We start from the raw sequence: 20,157 nt of genomic DNA, 5'->3' as shown, positions 1-20,157 counted from the left end.
TTTGATTTACTGTCCATTTCCATGTACATTTAATTGTTAGTAAATGTATGAGGCGGCGCTTTTTTCCCATGGTACTTTCAAGTTAACAAATCATAAGATGTTGCGTTTTGTGTAATAGCAGCATCGGGCCTGTTATCGGTTAGTGTTTGACGAGTATGGACTATAATAAGAAAGTATCAGGGCAGATTCAAGATTTCATTTATTTAATACAGCACAATCCATGATGCTTCCAAACCCCCATCAAATTAGCCTTGGTGGTAGAAATGTTAGAGATTGTTTTCTTTTGAAAGCACTTTTTTTAGATACACACTTTTCATACTTATGCCATTAAATTGCATGCCAATTTCATGCCGTACTTAATGGTGCACTGTATAGGATTGTGGCCAGAGTGGGTATTACAACTATACTGCTCATCAAAACTCTCCTGCCTATTGTCAAATTTGATCTTTTCATGAATATTTACTAAGAAACTAATATTTACTAGAATGACCACAATACAGTAGGTTTTGCAGCTAAAAAGGTCTTTCTGGACATTTAAAAATGGTGGACAATGGAGAAGTATTTGTGAAAAAGTTAACATTTGTGAATGGGCAGCATGAATTGTAGAAATGAACTGCTAAAATTATTACCTAATGCACCTTTAAACTAGCCTGGTCATGACCATCCTAATACTACCATTTAAAGTCTCTTGGCGGAAGTACGTAGGAGGGTGCGCGAGGCTCTTTAAACTGGTTCCAACTTATTTGGGCCAATCATGTTAATTCAAAATATTTGCATTTAAGTAACTAATCGTTTACTCAATGTCTGAAGCTAAGGAGATTACTTGTAAATGAAGTAACCATAGAAATCCAGTGTGATCAATCTTGAGTTGTTTGTTGTGATTTCTTAAACTGTGTTTGTGTGAGACAGATGAAGGGTGTGAACGGAAAGACGAGTCAAGACGGCGTGCATTTTTGTCTTTTTTATTAATGCATCAAGCTCAGTACAGATATATTTAGCACATCTTGACCAAGCAGAGAATAAGAACAGCAAGCCTTCCCTTCGACACGTCCTGATACACCAACGGGTTCTTTCCATTATCCCAACTCCCATCCTCGACTTGTGCTTGTGACCTCATTGACCAAAGAAGTTTTCCTCAATATCTCACAATGGGGCAATTGAAATGTTGAATGAGGGAGATGTCCCTCAAAAGAGTTTGCGTCTAGGCTGACAGCAGGGGAAACCGTTTTGTCCACGAAGGTAGTCAGCGAAGCGCGAGGCCACAAGCGCAAGTCAAGGACAGGAGTTAGGATAATGGAATGGACCCCAAATCCTGCCATTGCCCCCTTCCTCACTGAAGAGGAGGTGGGTGGGGAGTAGGGTAGGGGGGTATTCTGCCTATCCCTGGGCTTGCATCACACCAGGAAAAAGGTAGAGAAATAGTGGATGTATTTGTATAAAAAAAAATAAACGGAAAAAAACCCAACATGATTTGATTATCTAGCCGCTTAAACTTCAGACAACTTATAAGTTTGGAACACTGGTTTTCCCAACATTGAAAATAAAAAAAGCACTGACAAAATAAAAAATATGCAATTGGTCCGCAGCAGAAATGCATCCCTTACAAAAAAAAAATATTGTAAAAAAATAGTTTGACTGCAAAAAATGTCACTAGTCATCTTTTTCTAATTTCAAAGTAAACAAAGGAAAAAAAAAAACCTTGTTAACTGGTATTACCCACTTCTCAAACTTTTGCTCAAAATATGACTTCATCCAAAAAGTGAAAGCTTTTAACTGGTTGACAAGTGCTTACGCTTAAGTCCTCTCTGGTAGCATACATCATATCATGCGCTCCTATAGAACTATATGGCTGCCGCTATGCTGCTATGGCGATCATGAAGCCTCGCTTCATCTCAAATGGCAAACGGGACCACACGCTGGTCCTGGCAAAGAAAAACAAGTTTAAAACTGGTACAAAACCACTCCTCAATCCACAACAGGTCTTACTGGAGGATAATGTGCCGACTTTCTCAACATTGCGCGGGTTCCATTGCCAAAGAGATGTTGCGATTTGCTTCAACAAAAGTGGTCCGCTTGTAAAATATATATATCACATTCTTCTTCAGAAACTAAGTCTGTGTCGGTTTTCAAAACAGTGTGCAACTCGCATCCTTTAGAATCTTATAGGAGCTTCATCCGTCTTCCCTCTCTACCTAAAAACTCGTTCATACCCTTATGAATCACAAAAATAATCAAAAAATAAAAATGTAAAAAAGTAACCCACAGTGCTGAAAGCAGATTTAGGGCTTTAGTTCCTCTATTCTCCAAGCCAGTTCTTCTCAATCCTGCGCTCAAGTCAGCAACATTTCACTCAGACTGCAGTCTCTGGTGGGGAGAAGCTTCATGAAGATTATGGGCCTGGTCAATGGGACAGAACAGTACCCCCTCTCTTCAAAATGCCTTTCAGCAAAACTGAAATCCAATGACAAAAAGCCCACACAGGTTTTCCCTTTCCCCACCCCCCTTTAACACAAAAATGAATAGTCAAACCTGCTTTCAGCACTTAAAATGGGGATGAATTAAAAAAAGAGAAAGAAAAAAAAATACAGGAAGGAGTCACCAACTGTTCTCATAAAAACATCAGGATGCCCCACTCCCATCAGCTACATTTTCTTTCAATTTCTTTTACATTTTATAATATGCAACTAAGGAGGAAGTGAGGGAAAAAGTACATTGATTTTAGCTTTTCCTTTTCTTTTTGTCTACCTTTTACAACATGAGGAAACGGGAAATGCAGCACATACAACTGTCAAGCAACGCAGCACTAGTAGTCACATGCACCATTGGAACACAGGATCTTTCCGTCAAACGTAAACAAAAGGGGGGCATTGATTGCAACCTCCAAAAAAAAAGTGCAGAGGAGTCACATTTGGGGGACCAGTTCGTTACTGGGGGGTGGGGTATGGTGGGGGGGTGGGACAGAGAAAAAAAAAAGTCTGAGCACAATAAAATTAATAAAACGGCAGTTTATGCAACAGTTAGGTTGTGGAATGATCCGGGATGACCCTGGCATGCTCAGATTGGATGGGGCCCATTGTGTGGGCTTACCGTTTCAGTACAGGAGGGGGAAAGAGACACACAGAGAGTGAGAGGGGATATGAAAACGAACGAGGGATAGAACAAGAGAGGGGGAGAGAGATAGAGGACAGAGCTGGACATGCATTGTTTCACAAAGAGAGAGAAAGTGCTTTGCTGGGCTAGCGCTGTTCTAAGCAAAAGAGTCCCGATTCATTGGAACTCACTGCTGCCAATTACCATGACGTGATAGAGGGAGAAGGGAGAGGTCCCCTACAGTCCAACGCCACCTGAGAGGATTGGGGGGTGGGTAGGGGCAGAAAGAGGTAAATGGGTACCCTCCTACTCTTTCTACCACCCCAAACTTTTAAACTGCGCTACTCCACCTCCTAAAAAAAAAATCCACCTCAATCATTCCCACTAGCAAAACTAGGTGTAGAGCCCAATTTTTTTAAGGTGTCCACAGTATTCATAAGACATTCTCCAGAGAAGGTTGAGAACCATGGCCTTTAAAAAAAAAAAAAAAAAAAACCCTGCAGCACCACCATATGCCCATTCCATTCCCTTTTTACAACTGAAACTACATTCAAACTCGAGAAAATGGAGTTAAAATCTTCAGTGTCCTTGAACTACATTCAACTTCACACCGTCACAGAAACGGCCAACCTGCCACCCAGCCAAGAGTTACTTGAGTGGGTGTCAGGTTGGATTACTCGAAAGATAGGACAGTGAATTAGCAGCATGACCACATGGTGGCGCTGAGGTCTTCAATGAACTGGGGGGACAACTGCTGGTAGTGGAAATCCTTTACACTTGCACCCCTCCAAACTCTTGAAAGTTCTTCCAAAGTGCAGAGCAGTCACGTAATCTAAATAGGTGGATGTCCATCTACCTTTACAGACCAACCAAACATGGATGATCGTCTCAATTTGGCATTGTCTTTTGCTCTAAAGAGAGTGGTTTTATTTTTAGCCGATTGTCAAGGGGGTGGGGAGCGGGGGTGGGGGCAGATGAGTTATGTGGTGTGACTAGACTGACCCAATTAAAGAACAGCCCCCTGGTGTGCACATGTAGCTACATTCATGCTAGTGCAATCCTGGGAGTTTGGTCAAGCACATTCACCTACTGGTACTTTTTCCAAATCCAACCTCAGTGCAAAACTTCATTAGGTACTCTACGTGGCACTTTATTATCATTACTACATTTCATTTATTAAATGTATATACATTTCTTAGCTTAGTGTTAGATTTGCTTACAATTGAATGGGCAATAAATGGTCTCAACAAAGTAAGAATGCATCCAACCAATGCAGTACCATCCCAGCTATTGAGCGCAGGCTAAAGGCATGATACACATGGAGGGGCAGGGTATGAAAAAAGTGGGAGATGGGGAGGGTGAAAGAGTGAAAACTCAAGCAACTCGTAACATTGCCCTGATTAAGGCAGCAACACTTCATCTAAAAATAGGGTTTTTTTCCGTCTTTGCAGAATGAATGCCTGCTTGAGAGAGGTCAGGATACACAAAGCTATCGATACAATGACGTATATGTATATTACACAAACAATATGAGGCACAGCCGGGGGAGGTTTGGGATAGACCCACACAATGAGCACATTTTGAGTTTCCAATCTCAGCATGCCAGGGTTCAGGCCTAGTGGGCTCGGAAGCCTTGTCTGTTGGGGATGAGGGGGGACACCTGCAGGAAGGGGCCGTGGCCGTGGCGGCGGACGGGTGGGGGGGCAAGAAGCCCCGACACCCTCACCCACCGCCCCGAGCCGAGCCGCTGCCATTCCTCTTCATGCACTTCAAGATCACAGCAAGAGTGAGCTAAGGTATCTACACAAACGGGAGAGCTTTCATGCAATACAGCTAAGTCATAGGTACAAGTAGTAGGATGTGTACAATTCAAACTCGACAAGGGGAAACTAAACCTCTTGGCCTTGGTACTATTATTATTCTCATTACAGCCAAGAACCTCAACACCAAATAACAGAAGAACAGAGGAGATAGAAGTAGGAAGAGAAAGAGGAGGAGGAGGAGGAGGAAAAAGACAGAAGCCGAGCAATCGCCCTCGGCACCTGCCTTTCTTTTTACGCTTTTTCTTCATTCCTCTCGTTCAGCTCTGCTGGTTTTGCTGGCGGTTCTTGGCGTAACTGTTAAAAACAAAATTGTAGTCGTTGAATTGGGCCAACTGGCGATCCAGACGCTTGAAGCCCTCGAGTTTCTGGGCAGAGGAAAAGACACTGCGACACTTGGAATTCTGCAGGAAGATAAAACGGGGACAAAAAAGGAAAGGAGCAAAACATTAATTTAGAGTTTTCTGTAAATGTTATGAAATGTGCCAACTTGCTCATAACGGGACATACAGTATTTGAGCATACTGGCATTAGACCAACTTACTTGGTTGACAAAAAGCGTAGTCACAAATTTCCCTGGCTTGAAAACATCCACAACCTTGCGGATGAGGTCATCATAGGATGTCTGGGAGAGGTTGGTTTCGAAGCTAACGTAGGAAAACTCTGGCTCTGGAGTGATGTGGATTGTCCAGTAAGTTCCCTGTAACACAAAATGCAAGGAATCGTTAAAGATCTAATTCCATCGTCATTTTATTAATATTGCCGTGCTCATTATTATTGAATGCATTATGGATCTGTTTAGTGAAAAAAATAAAAATCTGGTTGCTTTGTTTCAAGCAGTCTTTGGAGGCTAGTAAAGTGGCTTGTGGACAAACAACAAGTTTTCCCAGTCTTTATCATGCATATCCGTGATGTGAAAATGAGACGCCCCCAATTGGCTCCCTCCACCTGCTCTGTTTGTAACAGAGTAGTAACCAGCTGATAGCTAGGCTTATCAAAGTTTCGTGCCACCAGCCGCCTCTTGTTTTGAAAACTTGAGGGGGGGAAAAATTGTCTATTAGAAAAAGATACATCAAGCCTGTATATTTCCTGGATTCAACACTTGGAAGGAAAACCTTTTTTGCAATGATTACTTCGCACCACAGAGAATAAATGTCCTGTTCTTGACTTGTTTTAAGTAGGGTGACTGTGCTCAGTTTCAATTGGGAGGCAGATAAACTAACCCTTGCTTACCTATGGCTAATTTCGGAAAAAAGATTCCTACAAAAAAGCAGCAAGTTTCACCTATGTAAAGCTGAGATTCTCAGCTTTTATACGAGTCCTGTTTTATGTCTGTAAAAAATATATTCTGTGGCTGTTGGAAAAAAATTGCTGGCACTCTACTGCAAAAATTCCAAACACAGCGTGGCATTCAATGTGGTAAGAGGTTTAGATGTATTGATGTATTCAGATGCAAGATGTATTTTGCTAGAGGTTCTCAAATTACTTACATCAGTTTTCATTCCATTCATTGAATATCCACAAGGGTTGAACATTGTGGCGTCAATCACAGAACCTGGGATCAGGTCACGAATTCCACTCATCTGCATTGCAAACAAAACAAAACATAGTTCATCAAAATGAGGTCATGACTGAAGGTATTTAACAAGGGACCTCTGTGCCCAAATGTAGGAAGATTGGCAGGACATGCAACATCCTAGTGCAATACTGTAACCGTTACGTTTCACAAACAACTTCGAAACACATCCTCTATGCGTGCGCGCGTGTACACACACACACACGCACAGCCCAAATGGCTAGGTGTCTATATACCGACTACAAAAACAAAAAGGCTGTACTTACACGAGTGACATCATTTGCAGAAACACCGTCTTTCATGTAGAACTGGTCCATCACCGCTGGGTCAAGATCACTCATCAGAACTTCCAGGGTCTGATCCGCGTGCTTGTTCTCCCAAATGTCTGGCAAGTCCAGAGTGAAGAGGTACCTAGAGACGCAGAGAAGAGCAGTAGCACCAGTTAACTCTAAGGGAGGGTAGCTTATAAAAAAAACAAAAAAAACCCAATGTATTCATCAGAATTGAGGCAGTGGTTCTGCTCACCAGCAGTCGGAGTTCAAACGGCCCATGCAGTAGGCGGCTCCATCTATGAAGAATAACAAATAAATGAAGAGAACATTATTATCCCGCACACACAGGTGAAATAAATGCAATGCATCCTGAAACACATCAGTGTGATTGTGGTGGTCCGTACTTGGGAAGATCTGGCTCAGAAAATCCACTTCCTCCTGGAAATTCCGGTGAGGGAACTCCTGATGGCTGGGCTTCATGAAGTTCTTACGAGAATAGAAGAAATTCTGTGAAAGCACACAGAGGAGTATATTTTTAATCCATGGCATACCCATCTATCTGCTCAAGGTAGAAGCAGGCTTCATTCCAGCCACTTCCAACTTCATGGAGGGAGGTTAGTACTTGGTATTGTACAAAATGTACCACTTTGCACTGGCATGCTTTGGCATGCACCGCCATAACTGGCATACCTTTGTCTACAAGAGAGCCCAGAAACAAGCTTAACAAATACCTTTCACCTAATGGCAGGTGAGATTTTACTTAACGTGCACATTGACAGATGATTCGTCAGTCTTCATAGGAGCTCAGGGGATATTATGGCAGGCATATGAAAAAAAAGAATGTTGTGGCGTTTGTGTTGCCTGCATGGTGGCTGCAGGTCCTTAAGGCTTAAATTGTATTAAATTCAATTTTTGTCAAATGTCTTAAATTGGATCTTAATTTTAGGGAGGAATCATTCCATCATCCCTGTGTTGTTCGGTAGCCACATGTACAGAACCTGTGTAGTATTGCTTGCATGGTTCTTGGGCTTTACAATGGTCACATTTTTTGCATGCATCATCTTGGAAGTTCTTTGTTTTTTTTTTTAAATGGCATAATCTTGGAATCTTTTTTTAATGGCATTCATATGTCTTAATTTTCACTTTGTGAAACCTGTAGACATCCTGTGCCCACTTACCTCGATGGCATCAAAGCCGCAGTACTCTCTGGCAAGTTCCAGCAGGGGCACCAGTGCTTGTAGTAAGAGGGTGGTACCACATGTCTTCAAAATGAAACGTCTCTTGGAGACAAACATGCTACTCTCACTGCGGAGATAAGAGAGAGGAAGAAAGAAAATCAGTTTCATTCCACAACGAGCATTGAGAGTGTAGCAGTAACTATTGAGATACATAAATGAGTGAATTAGGCAAGTGCTCAAATATGTCAACTTCGAATATCACTGATGACGTTTTTCATATGTGGGTCTGGAACGGTTCTCGTCATAAACGTCGCTTGAAGTGTTTCTCCTGACTTTGTGACACTTGCTCAAAATGTGAGTTTCCACATCCTTCATAATACTTATCACCACTGCAAGTCAAGTATCCAATTGTCAAATTTAGGCTGTCTGCATTTTAGCTGTCCGGCAAATGATCTTAATCGATCTGAAAGATCATATGATAGCAAGTCACACTGTATGAGATCACTGTGCTAGGAGCTCCGCTAATCCAGCAGGTTGTGCTCTCGTGGCATTGGGTCGTCAATGACGTGCCAAAATAGAAGCAGCTACACCACGTACACACTTTTGTACACACACACAGGGATGTACAGTCAGTGAACAGGTTCTACTCTGATCTGTCTGCCTGTCTGTCTGTCTAAGTTAATTAGGTCTACGCTGTCCACAGACGTGACAAACCAGACCACAATAACTGGCCCGCCCCCCTGAGCGATCCCTTTGACGTCTCGGAGCTCCTTGCGGTCCACACTTGAGTAATCAGACAACACTAAACAGATTAGCACGTCGCTACCACGGGTCCGGTGAGAACACGCTCGCTGTTCTAGGCTTGACCTCAATCAGAGGGCGTTGGCTGAGGGGCAGCAGAGCCTGGGGATATCATGTGACTGTAGCTAAGGGCGTGCATGGGAAGATGAGCGATGAAAAATAATGTTGCTTAGTCAGAGGAGAGAAGGGACAGGTAGACCTAAAGAGCCACTTGCGTGCCATGACATCAACACAGCATTTAAATCAAACTTCTCCTCACATTCACACTTTTAATCTGATTGATCCTTCTGGTTGGTTTTTAGGTGCAGGTTAAAATAGGTTTAAAATAATAATTTTATATTATTATATTATTACAACCGTTTTGCCTCAGAATGTCATGACGTCAACACAGCATATAATCAATTCATAATTATTATTTTTTGACAAGCAAGGCTTCTGGCTGGCTTTTAGGTGCAGCTTGCAACAAAACACGGCTGGATAGTTTAAGTCATTCAAAATGGGAGCAGCTCAGGGAGGGCTCTTCTCCAGGGCGAAGACACGCGTCAGCAAAGACGGGCTCGTTGCCGAGGGAGGGAGGTAGGCAGTGTTCCCATGACAACAGTAGCAGGGAGGGTGGGAGTTAGAGAGGCGAGAAAATACAAACAGCGAAAAAGAGGAGGTAGAGAGAGACGCACTCACACACAGAGACAGACAGAGACAGGTAAAGAAAACAGAGGGATCAGATGGAGGAGGATGAGAGGAGGCTCGGTAGCAAGGGAACAGTGAACTGAGAAGGCGGTGGGGGGGATCTCTCCAATGCATCATTGGCTAATCTCTCCTCTTTTCATCAACGATGAGAAAACAGGTTGATTCCCACCCGGAATTATACACACTGGTCATTTGTATTTGGGTGTGTAGCATGCTCTCCCTGATTTCCCTATGCTGCACTAATGTACTTTGCTTACCTCAATGAACCTAGTCTAAACACACCCCACTGAACAGATAGTGTTTTACATTCCCAAAGCTTTTTTTTTAGGTCAGCAAACTATTCAGCTTGCATTGTTCCAAAGTGTTGACATTTGACCCCTTGTGTTATCACGGGTATGTTAGAGCCCAGAGCAGGGGGTCTCGACACAGGTCAGACTCAGGGTCACGGGGTCACCAGAACGGGCCAAACGACTGGACTACATGTTTTCTGCTACTAGTGTGTCTGGTTTCAGGTGAACTGGCTTTACAGGTTCCAATGTCACAAGCAGGGCTCTAATTAACACCAGCCAACCGACCAAGAGCAATTAAAATGTCTTTGCTGGTGGAAAAGACCAACTTTCTAGCCACTCCGACCCATTAGTGAGTGTGTGTTTGGCTATTGAGATTAACATCTACCAGCCATTTCGGCTGGTGATGAAAAATGTTTATTTAGAGCCCTGAGAACAAGTAGAAATGCTGGATCCAGAATTGATAGGTATTTGATTGGTTTGTTTAGGAATAACTGGCTGGAACAAAAAAGGTGTGAGATCACGAGTCGTCACCAGCAATGATCTCAATGTATTGGCAGATTCTATGTTTGAGAGCGAGTGTTCTTTCCAGCTCTCCCTCTCTCTCTGATGCCCAAAGGTAATGAAACGTGCACTCAGTACATAGGCAAGTGGCATTGCTTGGTTTCCTAGTGCCCCATGTAGTGAATAAGGGAACATTATGGATTGAGCCAGAGTCTGAGTCTGATTCAAGCACCCAAGTCATTGTGACACTGTGCCCTGGGCTGCTCCGAGTAATCCCTGCCGACTAATCCACGGAGAGTAAAAAGGGAAAGGGCCAACGACAAGGTGAACGAGAGAGGCAGACAAGGACACTTACCTGAGTATATAAGCTTCCTGCTTGTCAGTTTTTGTCACACTTATGATCAAACAATGCACATTCTCCAAGAGCTTGTCCCACTCAAACCTGCAAAACATGGAAAAAATGATAAGGGTTAGTTAAGAGGGCCTACAGAGTTCCAATGTGTCTTCACTAATAAGTCTGCGCACATATGGCAAATACAGAACTATGACTGCCTTAAATCTGAGGTTGATGACATGATGAGGACAACGAATTTGAATGTCCCAATGATGTACTGAAGTGGTGTGATAAAAGTGCCAACTTGGAGAGTAAACCTTCCATTTGGCACACGGTTATTTAACCATTATATGTCACCACAGTCCTTTTAACAAAACACCAAAATCCGAGTTATAGGCCTCATTCATCCCCCCCCTCATTTCTCTCTTCACGGGCTCCGGAAAAGTTGTGTTCTTGCGATCAAAATGATAGACAAAAGCATCAAGTTGATATTTTGACTGTAAAATATATGGTAATATGTTCAACACATTTCCCAGGAGCAATATTTTTTTCTTCTCACAATACACTGCAGCAATACCAGCATTAGAGAGCAACACTGTTTTTCTTCATTTTTAAACTAAACTTCAATTAATCTGATGCAGTACAGATAAAAGAAGAAAAGAAACCGGTGAAAGGAGTTTGGCTACACAACTACTCTGCCACACCGTTTGGCCACCTGCCATTACAACTCAAGGACAGAGTCTGCAGAGGGTAAAAACTTACTGGCACTGCAGCAGCCTTTGACTGGTCTACTTTGAGGGAAGCCTCGATTGCTGCCGCTTCACTGCACTGGGGCTGCTGAACTAAGCTTTCCACTTCAGGGCTTTTAAGAAGAGAAAAGAAAACATGCCCATGGCTCCTCACAGGTCAGAGAGGGAGGATGCTGCTGAACATGTCCCAGCAATGTCCGAAGCACAGAAGCCAGGGCTAAAGCACTGTGTGTGTGTGTGTGTGTGTGTGTGTGTGTGTGTGTGTACGCACACATTTTACAACCTCCATATTCAGGGCAGGAGTGCTAAGGAACAGCAGCTGCAAGAGGCTCTTTTCCACCTCTAAAGTCAGCAGCAGATGACATCAAACACAAATGGCACCTTCAGGTAGTAAATATCCCTGTTGTATGGGGTGAAGAACAGCGGCAGGCCGAAAGCACTGTGTTCAGTCAGTCCAGTCAATAAGCACAGAGCTCTATCCACCAAAAAAACGCCTACATTTCAGGAGAGAAATACCATGCTGAAGCCTGATTGGCCTGACTGTGTGTTAACATGCATTACATTGCACAGGATAACAAGACACTATGCTACAATGTTGACATTATTTCAGGGGACTTATGCGGAAGTAATGATGTACGGCAAACAAACATTACACCAAAACACTTCCATGTTACAAAGTTCCAATGTTACAAAGTAAGCTGTGGTGACACCATCCCAAACAAATGGCCCTTTCAGTTCCATTACTTCATAGTTGCACGGCAGAGACTCACTCTGGCAGCACTTCCGAATCCGAACCGCACAACTGTCAAAGGGAGACCAGCTCCAGTATCTCGTGTGTCAGGGGGGAGGAAAACTGACACTGTGGCTATTTCTGGCCAGCTCTGTGACACCTTTTCCAAGACCGGAGAGGACTGATTGACTGACTGATGCAACACGTGGACAAAAAGCGGTGACAATAGGCCGTCTAATGCCATGTCCCTGCGAGTCCTTCCCCATGACTGTCTGTTAGGGGTGGTGCTCAACATGAGCAGGATTTTTGTCGAGGGGGGCTTGAGAAATGGCAGTTTGGTCTTTCAGTGTCGCCTATGGTGAAATTGAATGCCAACTTGACAAAACTGACAAAGTGGCCACATGCATGCGTTTTCACCACCACCTGGCTGCAACAGTCAAATCTGCAATACCTCTTTTTTTATAATGTGAGGAATCACTTCACTTGCAATTTTAATTATGTGGCCACACACACTGGAATGTGGGAGCTGTACAAGAATGTGCAAGTGCAAAAATAAACCAACAGACTGACTTATAACTACATGGGAGAGGGTATGATTTTGCAAGACAGTCTAGGAAGAAATAAAATGCACATGAAACTCTTTGAAGTGAAAAATGTTTAAGCCAGCATAAATTCAACACAACCATTAAATTGAAAAAACAAACAAAAACAAAAAAACGAACTAACTACAACTTAACCCTCTCAGACGGGTGACCAAAAACAATGCGACATGACAACCATTTTTTTTACCAGGAGAAGCTGTCTGGGGAGTTAGAGGCCAAGTGAAATTTGTGAATCAGATGTTCTCATGTACTTATTTGGACATTGCCCGAAGCTGCAGTTCCCCTGAACCACTGGCTGCTTCCCTCAGCCATTATTGCAAGGTTGAAATGCTAAGCTCATACTCCAAGTCACCCTTCCCCTCTGACTGGTCTAACTACAAGTAGGATTTGGAACTTCTTTTTATTCAAAGGAAAGTGGTCACTACAAGTCATCTTCAGGTTAAAACCTCCATTCACTCAATAAGTGTTTACTTTCCCTGGTATGTAGGCCTAATGGAAAAGTCTCCATTAAAATCATCTTCACTTTCTTCAGAACATGGCAAGTGGTGAAAAGCAGCAAGTTTCAAAGTCCTCATTCAAACACCGCACAAGAGAGTGAAGTGCAGCCTGGTTCTCTTTAACTGGCACGCGGACCCCACTGCGCTCGAGCCAAAAGGAATCATGAACTCAATACTCTTACGACGCGGCCAATCAATATTCCCCCAGCGTGTTCCTATGCTGTCGACTCGTCTGTCTGTCTGACTCTCCCACCGTGTCCCAACATCTGTCTCACTCTCCGATCAACTTGGCAAAGCATTCCCATCGGGACACAGTTGTAGAGATACTACGGCCATACTCCCGAGTCGATGTGTTCCCAACCAATCGGCAACATGGGAGGAGAAAGCGAACATAAAACGTGAAACATTCGTTTTCAACAGCGGTAAAATTTCGGCCAGCAGAAAGCATCTGAATCAATAGGCATTTGTCGTAGACGGGTGTTCAGGGACCCAGGCCATTTGAAGGGCACGTTTGGAGTTATATTTTGTTCCATGATGTGCTGGTAACCGCCTTGTAGATCAAGTACCACGTGGTGGCCACTGGGGGTTCAAATGAAAGTATAGTCGGTTGACTTCTTGTATTTAAGTCGGAGGCTGCGTGGTCTAGTGATTTCATTTGCGCAGAATGATCCATGTTAACAAATGCACATTCGGTAGACGAGTTGAACGTGGCATAGCTAAATCAATGTTTTGCGTAGTGTTCTTTTGCCCGGCTCGCCGTGGGCCCAAACGTCTCTGCAGAGGTTATAAATCTTGAGGAGGCATTGCGGCATCTCGCTAGGAACCAACTGCGTATTTGTCGCGGACAGTGCACTGCCACATGCTCACCAGGCCCACATGCGTCACACAAATAAGAGACGGGACATACATTTACGGATGGTGCCCGGCATGATTGTAATTGACTAAAATGACTTTCCTTCCGTTACACTATAGCATCAGTAGGATTGCTAAAATGTATTCGGAAGATTACAATCTGCGTGCGCGTGCCTCAGATGGGGGAAAATACGCAGTCGCTGAGTAATAGTAGTTAGCGCGTGAGCTAGCAGTGTTAGCAATGACTCACTACAACCTCAGTTGGCGCACTTGTAATTCGACTGTATGGGAGCCGACTGAACATGTTTATGAACATTAGAAGATACACAACGAGAAGGAATATTGAAGCAAATTGTAACACAGACAGCTAAACCATGATGTTTGTACAAAACGTGATCCCAGACTTCAGATTTACTCGGATGGTTGGTTAGCAATTGAAGTAGCTAGTAATGTTGCCATCCATTCATTCATTGCCTCACAATCCAAACTTGCACATAAAACTGTTCAATGCAAACATCGACCTGATCACTTGTGAAACATGCGAGTATAAATATTACCGGATATGGTGGTCTGACAAGTGACAGTCGATGTAAGCCACTTAAATGTTATCTAAATTGAAAAATGGGGGATGGTAGCAAGCTGGTTTGGTTGCTGTGGGCCGAGACAGAGAAAGTCGTCGTTGAGTTGATCCATTTTCCTCAGGAAGGAGGCACCAAACGAAAATGGAAAACAGTTGACAACGATTTAACAGTAACTTTTGTCTATCGCATCAAGCGAATGGTTTTACATCACTGGCTGACAAGTAAATGACAAACGAGTCCCTGCTAATGTCACGTTGAATCCTATTGAAGTGGTGGACAAGGCAAGTTATACTAACTTGATGCGACACCATATTCTTTGCTTCTGTAAATGTCACAAGAATCATCTAATACTAACCTTGGGATGGTGCGGAGGTCCCCCGTTCCTTTGGTCTCATCTTCCCGGGAGAACCACACCTCCAAAAGCTTCTCCGTCCCTTCGAAGAAGTGTGCACCGTTCTCTTCCATCGTGAGACAACAGACACCAACAGCAGAAAATATACGTTGGTTACTTTCTCAACTTAATTAGTCCTTGATTGATAGTTATAACTTATTGTCTAGGTACAGTCCTTTAGCGATTCCAGATGTAGTTTCTTGATTTTTACGGTCTTCCCCTTTTACAGAGAATACAGTGAGCGAGTGCTAGCTAATATCGCCGGCCATACTGTGTAAAGCGCAGAATGAAGTGTGCGCGGTGGTTTTATCTTCAGTTCGCATACGTCATCTTCAAGTTGGACGTATCAGAGTCTAGAGCTCCTCCTTTGTAATTTTTGATTGGGTTCAGAAGCTGTCAATTACATCAAGATTGCGTAACAACATTTGCTAGGAATGAAACCGTTCATGGCGGGCTTCTTCTCACAGGCTATTTATAAGGGAATATGTGACCATTTAAACTAAGAGTGCATTAAATGTTTCCAGAAAAGCAGAGCAACAAATTGACTGTACGTAGTATAATGCACCATTATGTCCACTGATTCTGTATTAGCTGGAGGAGTGGAGTCCAAATCGAATTCACGAGCTACCTTGGAATCAAAGCGGCAGGTGGCAAGAACAGTCTTACCAGGCTATTATATTTATTATATTTAATTGATTAAGAAAATGCCCGGTAGTTGTTAATTCAAGTGGGTGCCAGTAATTATATGGGAGACAATAAACATTTGTAACTGCGTTTAACAGTAGTCTGTAAAAATTAGGTTTTAAATTGAAGTTGGATGTAAAGGTATTTCTTTGCTCTGTCTCAGCTGTGGGGGGGAAAGTGCATACAGCGATGTCCACGATTTCCCCCCAAAACCTGTATGACTACGCACGTGCTGCAACCACAACGCGATGTGCAGATTGTAGTTTAAACCAAGCGCGTACCTCCTCATACACAGGTACAGTGTAGTGGTCAAAAACGCTGTTTCCCAGATATCCTTGCGCTCCAATAAAAAACGCCAACGAGCCAGTGAACATTAAGCGGAGCAGACCAAAATCCCAAACAAGGAAATGGTGGGGGAATAAAACGACCAGATTATTTAATTAATGCATGTAATAATTAATATTTTATTTTATTGTAAATTAAGATATATTTATGGGTTAAAATGGATTACGACTTCAAAACAAAGCTCGCGGCCGATCGAGAGAAGGTGGAAGATCTGTTCGAATATGAAGGTTGCAAAGTGGGTCGAGGCACCTACGGGCACGTTTATAAAGCTAAACGCAAAGACGGGTAAGCGAGCTGGAATATGTCACTGTTTACTGGGATTTGATTGCATTTTCATCAACATTTCGCCCGTGGCACCCTTGCAAGTCGACCAAGGAGTTGTTTGAATTGGCCTGTGCTTCCCTTGGCTGTTTTGTTTTCATGTAGGCTACGCACTCACTCTCACATCGGTCCTCCCCCCAAAACAACACTGTGATGTTTATTTTTTGTCAGACGCTTTAGGGACAGGAGGTTTTGAAACCACTTCTTTAGACAGGCAGTTTTTGACAAGTGGTAATCCAGTTAACGACTATCTGTGCGTAAGAGACTAAAGAGTATTGTGGAAATGCAAACATCAATTTTGTTTTTGGAAAGGAGTTAGGCTCCTGTTCAACTTAAATTAAGTTGAACAGGAGCCTAACTCACTTAAAAATTGTGATTTGAACTTGAACGCCTTACAATATCCCTCTGGTTCTGCCTCTTCTGAAGTTTAAGCATGTAGCCCATGTCCCTTTCAGGGTCTTTACTTTTCAGATAATTAACATGTTTGTATTGTAGGGTAAGGGCACCCCAATATTTTCACATCAATACTCCAACTGAATTACCAGACTGAATTTCAGAGTTTATTCATATTCCAGACACAACACATGTAACCTTGATGTTGGGCCCTATAGTGCGATTACAAAACAAACATGCATAGCCTACTAAAATGTTAATGAGAAAAACGTGTACTCTTTTTGAACTTGAAATAAGAAAGTAAGCTGCCAGGCTTGTTAATGCAGAGACGAGTGGGTAATGTTCTTTATTGTAAAGTTTTTTTCTCCGGTGTGAAAAGGCCACCCGCACTCCAAAGGTTTGAAACAAGAGAAATTGTTTAATATACTGTAGATAGTTTTAGAAAGTGTCAATGGTCAACTAATGTAATGGGAGAGAGGTTGCCTAAGGTGAAATGGTCATGTGTTAAGATGTCAAACTTAAACTAAACTTAAAGGGACAGTTTGGTCAATTTCAACATGCAGTTGTAATGCTCACATTACCCTGGACTTGTCAGTGCCTGAGATTTTTTTTCCTTATTCTTCAGCCGTTTCCGAGATCCTGGTCATTGTAATGGGGGCAGCTCTTTGTTTACATTTCAAAAAAACATTTTTATTTATTCCCAAAAACGTCCAAAAGGTTATAAAACATCAGCAGACAACTAGCAAACAGCAGTACCTTTTGGGAAAATATTTGGAGTTGGCCTATGTTTCATTTTTTAAAAATGTAAACAAACGCTGCCCCCATTAGAATTGCTCATATCTCGGAAAGGGCTGAGCCGAAAAATGTGGCATCGACAGGTACTGACAAGTCAAGGGTAGCGTGAGCAATACAACTGCATGTTGAAATTGACCAAACTGTCCCTTTAACTGGTGTGTTGTGGTGGTCTTTAAAGGGACACTGTGTGAGATTTTTAGTTGTTTATTTCCAGGATTCATGCTGCCCATTCACTAATGTTACCTTTTTCATGAATACTTACCACCACCATCAAATTCTAAGTATTCGTTATGACTGGAAAAATTGCACTTTTCATACATGAAAAGGGGGATCTTCTCCATGGTCCGCCATTTTGAATTTCCAAAAATAGCCATTTTTAGCTGCAAAAATGACTGTACTTGGACCATACTAGAAAATATTTGTTTATTACTTAGTAAACTTTCATGTAAAGATCAAATGTGGCAATTGGCGGCTAAATTTCAATGAGCAGCATAGTTGCAGTACCTTTTTTGACCATTTCCTGCACAGTGTCCCGCAGGAAATGGTCAAAAAAGGTACTGCAACTATGAACAAGTAGAAATAAACAGCTAAAAATCTCACACAGTGTTCCTTTAACTGATATTGTCTTTTATGTTTGTGCATTGTACACTGACAAGAACTTTGATGTCTTCCCAAGCATCTTTGTGAAAACCTGTCTTTTAATATGGACCGTGCGTTTTGTGTCGGATATAAATAAAGAATTTAATTTAATTGATTAAGATTGTGGCACGGAGTTGTGTAAGTTGTGCTTTGAGGGATTTCTTACTCCTCATCTTCATGCTTTGGCCTCAAATGTATCATAATCGATTTTAGTGCAACTTCTTTTTGATGTCCTGGTTTATTTCAAGTGTATTACAAGTGTATTATTTTCATTCATTTGGCTTCTACACTGCCTGATTAACCTCTCTGTCCGAGAAGGGATATATCTGAAGGCACAGTAGGTCAGAAGGTAGAGAAGTCACACTGGGCACCCACCCAAGGGGTCGTTTGTTTTCATTCCATCTCTTGACTTGGTCGTGAAGTGTCCTTGAGCAAGACGGTGAACTATTCTGCACTGCTCCTGATGCACTTGTTGGCTCCCTACATTAGAGGCCTAGTGTGTGAAAGAGTCGATGTGAGGCATCAGAACTGAAATAAGCTTTCTGCTGAGCATGTAAAAGGGCTTTACAAATGCCTGTCTGTTTAGCCTTTGCTCCAGTGTTAACAGAGTTGTAGAAGTGACATTGATGATGTGAGTGCAACGCTGCTTCATGGTGTCACTTAGTTGTTACTCCAGTTATTCCACTGTACCTAATGAGTACTGCCTCACAAAGGCAAATTGCAGCAACTACGTCAACATTGAAACTGAGAGAAAGGCCTTCAAAGTATTGGTATTAGTTTGGCTATTGTAGCCACTGAAAATAATTACAAAGACAGTGAAGGCACTGAAGGTATTCCCAGGTATTCCATTCATTTTCTAAAAATCCAAAATCATATTTTCGGGTGTGTTATTGATTTATTGGAGTTGTATTATTTATTGGGTCTGAGGTGGGGAACAGATGCTTGTGTAAGGGACCCAAGTTGGAAAAGGGTGGAAACCCCTGGTATAAACAAATGGTGGCTTGGCATCTCTGGACCAATGGTGTGACAGCAGTCAAAAAACATCATTGCTCTGTTGCCTCTGTTGCCATTTTAATTATTTGGAATTGATAAACAATTGGAATTTGGTCCATAAGCGCTCCAACTAACCCAAAACTTGTTACAGTGTGCTGCCAAGGATTATGTAGCCAGTTTAAAATGGCCAGAGCCTGTATATGGATATTTTTGAAAAAACATTGATTTTGGCCTCTCGTTTACAAGCAGAGTTTTACCAGAAAGCATATTTCAAAACTACGCTTTTACAGATATCCGGCTTAGGTGGCTAAAATGCACCTGTCTCAATGAAGTTTTTATTTTTACATTTCACGTTTATACGTAAGCGAATAAAAACATATCCACATTTTAAAAATATATATCCACATACCTGTAACCAGCACCTGAGTTTAAGACTGGGCTTCAGTTGTCAAAATTGCGTTTTGGTGGCTTTGGTAGTGCAAATTATTTAGGATTACATTTTTCTTTCCATGTAATATTTTATACCTGCTATGTTCCTATATCCTCAAGTTAACCCAGAAAAGCTGTAAAACACCCTTGAAGAGGAGCCTTATGATCTGTTGTGTATTATGAGTAAAACTTTGTGGTTTTCTCACCAATTGAGGTTTACCACTTCCCTTGAGTTCATTTATTCAGCCAGGCCACTTAGCCATGTGCTTGTTATACCACAGACATACAACTTTGCTTTTGAATTGAATTGAATCTTGTAAAGCCTACCCAATGAATGCAAAGCATACAATCAACTTCTTATGCTTCTTATGGTAACCAGAGCTGCCAAAAGTAAAACTAAAAGTACTTTTGCGGTGTAATTACAACACTTGCGCATTGTATTACATAGCTGTTACACCATTTACTCCATTGTAACTAATGGGATGGATGAACTGTATTGTAACTAAAAAAAACTCTGAAAACATAACAAGGACCCACCACAAACTTGATCCAACCAGTGCGTTAGCTGATCGTCAGACAAGTAAGCTTACACAGATCTACTGTTTAC

The 20,157-nt window shown here is 42.3% G+C and overlaps 2 protein-coding genes across 2 annotated transcripts in view; one reads left to right on the top strand and one right to left on the bottom strand.

The window, feature by feature from the left end:
• Window positions 1–946: 946 nt before the first annotated feature.
• Window positions 947–15,216, bottom strand: amd1 (adenosylmethionine decarboxylase 1). Its single transcript, XM_063222760.1, has 9 exons — window positions 14,916–15,216; window positions 10,571–10,657; window positions 7,937–8,063; window positions 7,163–7,265; window positions 7,012–7,054; window positions 6,753–6,897; window positions 6,401–6,493; window positions 5,455–5,610; window positions 947–5,314 (listed from the first exon to the last, which is right to left on the bottom strand). Exons 1-9 carry the CDS (start codon window positions 15,023–15,025, stop codon window positions 5,171–5,173), a joined length of 1,008 nt encoding a protein of 335 aa, XP_063078830.1. The 5' UTR covers window positions 15,026–15,216; the 3' UTR covers window positions 947–5,170.
• Window positions 15,217–15,997: 781 nt separating this feature from the next.
• The window catches only part of cdk19 (cyclin dependent kinase 19), a 78,277-nt gene continuing 74,117 nt past the window's right edge, over window positions 15,998–20,157 (top strand). The window contains exon 1 of the mRNA XM_063222758.1: window positions 15,998–16,265. Coding sequence (XP_063078828.1) covers window positions 16,138–16,265 — 128 coding nt within the window. The 5' untranslated portion in view covers window positions 15,998–16,137. The remainder of the gene's footprint in view (window positions 16,266–20,157) is intronic.

This window comes from Engraulis encrasicolus, chromosome 18, assembly GCF_034702125.1.
Source record: "Engraulis encrasicolus isolate BLACKSEA-1 chromosome 18, IST_EnEncr_1.0, whole genome shotgun sequence".
NCBI lineage: Eukaryota > Metazoa > Chordata > Actinopteri > Clupeiformes > Engraulidae > Engraulis > Engraulis encrasicolus.
This window is presented reverse-complemented; position numbering and strand designations above follow the sequence as displayed.